General features: G+C 39.3%; 1 protein-coding gene across 1 annotated transcript; it reads left to right on the forward strand.

Annotated features, from left to right (window-relative positions):
* The first annotated feature begins 1,183 nt into the window (after positions 1–1,183).
* On the forward strand, positions 1,184–7,751 carry EGR3 (early growth response 3). Its single transcript, XM_044082932.1, has 2 exons — positions 1,184–1,530; positions 3,371–7,751. The coding sequence occupies exons 1-2, from the start codon at positions 1,395–1,397 to the stop codon at positions 4,405–4,407; spliced, it is 1,173 nt and encodes a 390-aa protein (XP_043938867.1). The 5' UTR covers positions 1,184–1,394; the 3' UTR covers positions 4,408–7,751.
* Positions 7,752–8,640: the final 889 nt, after the last annotated feature.

Raw genomic sequence — 8,640 nt, forward strand, 5'->3', positions numbered from 1 at the left:
CCAAGTTTTGCCTAATTTTTGATGTGTTTCTCCTAAAATCTGTACTTTTCTGGCAAATAGCTGAGGATTAAAGTAATTAAATAACGACAAACATTTGAGTTTAAGACTCCACCTCCTTCAGAAAATTAATGCTAATGCAAAATCTATTATTCAGTCAACTTTCTAAGTTTGCAAGAGCAATATTTAAAATCTGTTCCTATTTGTCCCCTCATCGTTTTAGGTTTTGTCCAGATTTTGTGCTCTAACAGGTTGAGAGGTATTCACAGAAGGGACTTCAGCCGAGAACCAAACTGGAAAACCAAGCGCCGAAGCGGCAACGCTAACCGCTGACACCGTTTCGTATTTATATAACCCTTTATTAGTATGGTATTACTGGTAGTAGCAGTATAAAAGATATGCATTTTGTAATTGTACTTTTTGCATTTTAATCCTTCACTATTATTAAGAAGTAAGAAGTAATAGTAGTAATAAGCGTTTTCGTAGTCACCTGAAACTTGTGCTTTTTTTTTTACTCTATATAAAATACATCTCCACCACAATATAAAAATATACTAGGATGACAAAAATATGTTTTTAAAATCCAAGAACTTGCTGCCATAGTGATACAGATCTATGCAAGGTGTTGAAAAAATATATAATGTACTATAAATTAAGGAGGCACACTGGCAGTGATAATGTGCTTTGGTTACAGTAGTTCTAATAAGCTGAAATGCAGCTTTAGAGGGTGACAAAATTCTGGCAGTGGCACGTAGTGAAGTGAGACATAAAGGTGCAGTGGCATGACCATTTCACATCTGAGTAACAGACGGTTTTAGTGACAGCGGCATGTTTGGCTGGTAAAAGCCCATTAATGATACCTTCTTACCAGAGAAGTTGGCTGCAGGCTGTCACGGTTGTGGTGTATCTGATGAGCAGGCTGCCACGGGCTGTGGAGTATCTGATGTCACGGCTCGCGCCCGCTGCGTGCACTCTTGTACTACACATTCTCTTCTCTGTATCCCCAGCGGCAACGCGAGCGCAGCTTCCTCCTTTCTAATGTTCCATTATGAGGAGCTTCCATTGTGACGCTGTGGGCCGTGCAAGTCTTTGTATGTCCATACATGGGCATCTACGTCACGGAGCTTTCCCGGATCTGCCATAAATAGTGGTGGAGTCTCCCCTTTCTGCAAGCATTGCACTGAGAGACAGCGGCGTTGATCTAAGAAAGCGAGTAGGGCACCGCAGCCCCCCACTAGTTAATACAGTGAGGCTGGGCAGCAGGCCCCCAACTCCATCTGGATTATTACTGTACAAATCTGCCAATATTCTATTACTACTGTCCGGAATATTACTTTCCCATCTCTGCCACCGCCAGCAGGTAGCTTGAGTCTCTTTCTTGGTCTCTAGTACCTGCTATGACAGGCAAACTCGTGGAGAAGCTCCCCTTGACCATGAACAGTTTATTAAACCAGGTGACAGACAGCATGTATCCAGAAGAGGAGCTCCCCATCTACAGTTCGGACCCTATTCACTATAACCAAATGAATACAGGTAAGGATGCTTGCGCTCCCAGTTCAAATGAGTGGTTTTCTAAGGGACGTGATTAGGTGAGGTTTGTGCATGATGAGATTCGTGTAGTCATGGATATACAGTATTTAATACTACGCCAAGTCTGTCAGATGGGATGCATTTGTATTGTTCAGCTGCATTGCTTGGTGTGTATGTTTCAGTCAGGCAGTTTGATCAGCTGTTGCTTATGCTACAGATTTGAGAGAACAGTTGTACGTTATTTTACTCGAAAGAAGCCCGGCCGCATGGCAGAAACTTGACATACCTAGTAATCCACTGACTGGGTTATTACTCTAGTAAAAACGTACATGTTCTGCCTCTATTGCCTTCTGAACACTAAAGACTGTCTTCTGTCCATTTTTTGCACATATGGTAAGTAAAGTGATATTGTCTGGCCACTGTTAGTTTACATAAATACAAATAATAAGAGTGGGTACCAGCCTAAGCTCCTAAGAAGAGCGAGTTGAATTCCCACCCTATGTATTACTGTATCATCTGTATAGTAAGGCTACCGTTCTCTCACCTGCCTTGCGTTTTTCTTAAAGTGTTTTTTGACATACGCACTGCAAAATATTACTGACCCATGCGGTGACCCTCACTCTCCTAACAATGTTATAACCCAAGTTGTAGGAGAGTACAAGGCTGCGATGGGCAGATCAATAGTCCGTAACAATCAGTCAGGGTACGGGGGTGCATTCACACAGTGGGTGTATATTTGTGGAGGTTTAATTCCTCTCAGGCCACTCATTAGTGAAGTATTATAAGAAAGAGTGATACATTGTTGTGTACTGAAGAAACCCAGAGAGTTGGTGTGTGTATAACGGGGTTACTGACAAGTAGAAGAACATAGTTGTGGTTCTACTGCCATCTCCCATGTTGTGTCAATGTCATGTCTATTACCTCATACAATTTTAAGTAATTTGAAAAGAAAACAATTATTACCCCATGCACGAAAGTCTTGGGTGTCGGTGGAAGATACTCTTAATGCTTATACTCATATAAGAGGAACAGGTGTGTTTGACAACCCTGAAATAACGTTACACTGAGGTGAGCAACAGCCCAGCGACCAAGAGTATGCTTTTTTGCTTGATTTCTGCTAGGCGATGCTAATAAACTCTAACTGCATTTTCCCAACTTGGTCACACTGCATGTAACTGGTGACAGCTGCTTGTATATCTCTGTGTTTTACCAGGTGGGCATGTGTGGGCAGAGACAGTGAGCACTTCTTAAAGATAGTAAGTGGGTGACTTGGACCGCGCTTCTCATTATATTAACTACACTACAAGTGGCCTTAGTTTATAATCATGGATATACCAGCTGTACGTCTTATCTCGTTTTTTTGCAGGATGCTATTGCTAGGCTAGTTTTGCCCTGGTTTTAAAATATAATGAAATACCTAATGTCTTGATTTTTTTGGTAAAATAGGGAAAAAGTAATTTACATTAGCCCAGTTATGAAACGTCCCCCAAAAGCTTTATTTTTCTATGAAATATTTTAGCCTGTGATTAGAAAAAGGGGAACCCTTCTGTGAAGCATTGCACCGCAATGCATGAGTTCACTATGTGACAGAAAAGTGGGTACCGATGTAATATGAATTAGATTTTACAGACTCTAATCATGTTTCCCGCTAGTTAGAAACTGCCCACTTACATGGAAAATGATTATATTGTTCTCAAATTATTTAGGGTTTACTTGGATTTAAATTCATTAGCTATCAAACCAACGTTTAACTAATTTGACAGTTACTCTCAAGTTACCTGCACAATCTTTTTGTTGAAATATTTCAGTCACATTTACTGTCTTATCCTTCTTTTTTTTTCAGAAAATGTGATGGATATGGGACTTGGAAGTGACAAAGGAAACCAGGAACTGCCCTATCCGAACACTTTCCAGCCCACTCCTGGCAACAAGACTGCAGTAACCTACCTAGGGAAATTTGCTTTTGATTCGCCTACAAGCTGGTGTACAGATAACATCATTAACCTTATGAGTGCTGGCATCCTGGGTGTCTCGTCTTCCTGCAGTACTGTCACAACACCTACTTCAACTTCTGTCACTATGGGGCAAAGTCAGCTTAACCAAGGAGAGGTGGAGTCAATGTACCCTGGTCTGTCCTCTTATACATCCTGTGGTGAAATGTATCAAGATCAAGTCACATTCCATAACCCCCAGACCACCACCTCCCTTCCTTATACCACAGCAGACTATTCCACACCCAAGCCTGCCTTGGACTCCAACAACATATTTCCTATGATTCCAGACTACAGTATATATCATCACCAAGGTGACATGAGTACTATGGCAGAACACAAGCCTTTCCAAAGCATGGACCCAATTAGGGTAAATCCGCCACCGATTACTCCACTAGAAACTATTAAGGCATTTAAGGACAAACAAATTCATCCAGGCTTTGCAAGTCTACATCAACAACATCAGCAGCAGCCTCTGACTTTAAAGCCCATCCGTCCCAGGAAATATCCAAACCGTCCTAGCAAGACTCCTGTGCACGAACGCCCCCATGCCTGTCCAGCTGAAGGTTGTGACCGACGTTTCTCCCGCTCAGATGAGCTTACTCGGCATCTACGCATTCACACAGGTCACAAGCCCTTCCAGTGTCGTATCTGTATGCGCAGCTTTAGTCGCAGTGATCACCTCACCACTCATATCCGTACCCATACAGGTGAGAAACCCTTCTCCTGTGAGTTTTGTGGGCGCAAATTTGCACGTAGCGATGAACGTAAAAGGCATGCCAAGATCCATTCTAAGCAAAAGGAAAAGAAAGTGGAGAAAAATTCTCTTTTGCCCCTAATCACTACCACACCTACTCCCACAGCACCAATTGTAACCACATGTGCATAGACTGAAATGGAAGGGGTTTTGTCTTGTACGGTTTCAGCTCTTCTCTGAGGAGTTGGCAACCTATCTGAAATTGGACTGTTCCATCCTACTGGGTCCTGTTTATACTGTGCATTCGGATCGCCTTGACCCGAATTAGATGATGTGATGCACTTCAGCAAAGCTTGTTGGAATGAAGCCATTGTTGAGAAGGGGTGCTCCAGTGCACATTCTGAGGGAATGACTGTGACCAGAGGTGGGTCCCACTGTCAGCACCTGCACAGAACTGGGAATCCACATATGGCCACATCTTCGCTGAATAGGGAACAAAACTTGTCATTTTGAAGTCTTCACTAGGGCATCTTAGCTCCAATTAGTATGTGGTCTCTAATGTTCTTACATAGGTGTGCATATAGTGTGTACATATGTACGTGTACAAGTACGCTCCTATATACAAAACACATTTATTCAATCAATTATTTGTCAGAAGGGGCCAGGAGACATGAGCAAACCATGTTTTAATTGTGTTTAAACTGTGATAGGTAACAGCTGTAAATGTGCATATGCAGCAATTTGTTAAATCTTTTAACAGCTGCTGGACCAAACTTTGCTGGCAAAACCTCCTCTAATGTTATGGACCTTTTTCTTTTTGTATAGGGTTTGTCAGCAACCTGTTATAAATGGTCATTTGACCACTTTATACTGCATGCATTATTTACTGGTCATCTGATGGCTGCAGTTGCCATTGAATGCATTACCCCTGGATTTGTACACAGTTTCAGATGTCTCAGTTTATAAAAACACCCCCTCCACATACACAATTCCTGGTACCATTTCAGAGCACTTTCTGTAGCCTGCCTGTATCCAAGGCCAGACAAATGTGCAAAGCAAGCTGCTTTACCTGCCCTGGGCTTGTTATTTGTACTTTACTCTCTTCTGAGCTTCCAAACAGATTTCTAGCACTGCTTGCCTGGAAGTTTTTTTTTCCTGCTGGTGCATGGAAAGCAGGTCAGGCTTCACTTACCTAAACAGTTAAACTTAAAAATATCTATATATATATTTCTGTTATACTTGAAACTCAAACCATTTCAGACGGTTTGTAAAAATGAACACTTTTTGTTGTGAGATAAGGAAACAGGGAAAAGGGGGTTACATTTTTCCCTCTGTAGGAAATATGTGCTATCAGGTATTTTCATACTTGTTGAATGTTTTTTAATGTACAGATTATGTTGCTATTGCCTTTTTACTCCTAAAGGCCTTGTAAAGTACAAATGGTACTAGTTTTGATGCCATTGTGACATGTTAATAAATATGTATACTTAATAACTCAAGTGCTTTTTACAGGTATTGAAGGGGATGCTTTTTATGAAAAAATATTGGTCGTGTTTCCTTTGCAAACAAAGCTGAATGTATAAATCTGTCCTCGTTTATGATGTAGGCCTTTACATGGCAGTTGCTGTTTTGCAGTATCAATGTAAGGCTTCATCACCAGTAAAATAAACTGGTTGGCATCAGCAGGTAAAGTTTCAGCAGTATAACATTAAAGTTAATGGCTAAATCACCAAGTCCATTAGCAGTAGGAATTTGTATAGCATAGGCAGTCATTGTCATTTAAAGAAGCCCTGGTTTTATAAAGATTTTACCATACTTTCCCCCACTTAACATATTTATGGTAAAATACTACAGCCACTTTCTTCTTAATTCCTAATATGAAATACTGTATTTCTAAGTTCTTAAAACGTGTTCCTTCCTTGACATACTGGCTAACTATGTTGCATGACAGTTTTGGTGTGGGGATACACTGTATGAGCACATGCTTTCAAAAGGTGAAGCGAATGGAAAGGATTTTCTAAAACTGTACAGCAGTAGAATTTAAGACTGCTGACTGTTTTCTACAGATACAACAGTATAAACATTCTTTTTAAATTAGCCAATAAAATGCAGATATACAAGGGATTTATCTTGGTATGTGAGAAATGTTGCAAGCCCAGAGTTTAATTTTTATTTGACACTGTTCACAAGTGGTGCCATTAAACTCTTCTGCATGAGATCACAGTTTATATATATAAATTGCACTGTCAGTCAATCACACAGCACAATAAACACTAGCAGACGTGGGTCACAGATCTATACAACCAGGGTACCTATATCCAGAATTATAACATTTAGACCTAGGGACTGAGCTTGCTGGGCTATATTATTTGCATATCATGATCGAACCTTTTTCTAAGTTACAAATGTATTTGTAGCAAGCCTTTTTTTTTCATTACATATAAAATCTGAGCTTTTACAGTTAGAATTCCAGAACATTACTGGGGTGGTTGGGGCCTTTTTAAAGAATAACGGTTGTTTGAAATTATATAGAGTCTTATTAATAAGGAAACACTACTTTGAAATTCAGCTTTATTTGGACATTTTGAATATAGTCTTAAAAGGCTGATGCCAACAGTAACTGTTTACTGCTGAGGAGCTCATCTTGATTACGAGTTTGCTGACTGAATGTCGAGTTGGCACTTTTCATTTATTATATGTATAAAAATCAGAATGTGTACTTTGGACTGAAGATGTGTACCCCTTGCTTGTTTCAAGCACACCATAGGGCTTATTCAGGTATGGAAACACGCGTGTGAGGCACTGCACATGCAATGGACACGTGCCACATGTGTGAGCTGCTTTAGGGGAAGGGGACACACTAAGCATTAACTTTTTTGATAGAAAGAAGTACAACTTTCTTAAATACATAAATGCTATTTTACTTGACGAATTTTCTAATGTGATATTTTTGTCACTGATGCAAAAAAAAGGTGGGGAGAGTAAACTTGGAACCTCTGCCCCACTTTTCTCAGTCCACAGTGGATTTGCATGTTAACTGCACGCCACCTACTTTTCCCCCCTTCTTTTTTTCCATGACAGAAAAAATAATAACATGCTTAAATGTTTAAGCTAAGAGTTGGTGCCAAAAGGTCTCGCTATTACAGTTCATTGTGATGCATGTACAGAAACAGAATTATTTATGTGATGCTGCAGAAGAGCAAAACAAAAAAAGGTTTTCAAAAAACCTGTGGGAATGATATTTTTTGACAGACTTTTAAATAAAGTTGAAATCTCTAAAAAGATGTAATATATATATATTTTGTGGATGTTTCTATTTCTTGGACTTACAGTACCTTATAATAAGGTAAAATTGAGCAATGCTTGTTATTGTGAGAATGGTGATTTTTTCACCCAGCATTTTAACTTCCTCATTTGTCACATTGTAACACAAATTTATAGTTAATGCATAAAGCATTAAAACTAATGTAATGTGGTACCATTTGCACTGTGAGCAAATGCTGATACAGTAAATATATTGTGTTTGCGGACAATCATTTCTGAAGTGTGCGTGTCTGTATCTTTTTCTATCACATGTGCTCTACATAAAGAAAATGATCCATCCATCTCACATAAAAGTATATAACTATGGATTTCCTTCAGCCTACACATCTTTGGTAGTGGCTGTTTTTACTGATTCCTTCTTTGTAAAGTGTAAAGATCATATGAAGCAGTTTTATATATATATACATATATATATATAAACATACATAAAGTCACTGACAGTAAGTGGACAGAAATGAAGGTGAGAATGACAAGAAAGGTGATGTCCAGCTTCTGGAGAATGGTGGAAACGTGAATACCAGAAATGTATAATTGATCAAATCATACTGTTCTCAGAAACTCTACGCCAGGCGTTCAATTACAACATAACTGCAGAAGGGAGAGGCAGAGGGTGGTGGCATCACACAGCTTGGTTAGACAGGAAAACTGAAAGGGTTAGTGCTACTGGACTACATTCTTCTGTCTGTCTGCCCATTTTAAGAGCTGGTAGTTTTGAAAGAAAAATGAAAGATGTGTAATTTCTTATAAAATTCTATTAGTTTAATGTAACTGTCATTTCCTTGTAGCACCTAAATATTTTTTATTCTATTTTAACCATAATTTGCATATACAAAGATAAAAAATCTTCTATTAGCAGTCTTAAAATAGAACATAAATAATTTGGAACCACAGCTTGGGGGGTGGGCACTGTCTCTGTTGCTTATCTGTGGAAACAATTGTAACAAAACAGTGAACAGGACAAAATGACAGTGAAAAGGAAGTGAATCACTCACAAATTGTAGTTGATAACTGTTTGATAAGAAATCTCTACGTGAATATTGAACTGGATGCACTTGAATATTGAGTTCTGTACAATTCAGTGGAAGAGAACTTACTGGTTAC

The sequence above is a fragment of the Protopterus annectens genome, chromosome 9.part0 (assembly GCF_019279795.1).
Source record: "Protopterus annectens isolate FY-2018-M chromosome 9.part0, PAN1.0, whole genome shotgun sequence".
Lineage (NCBI taxonomy): Eukaryota > Metazoa > Chordata > Ceratodontiformes > Protopteridae > Protopterus > Protopterus annectens.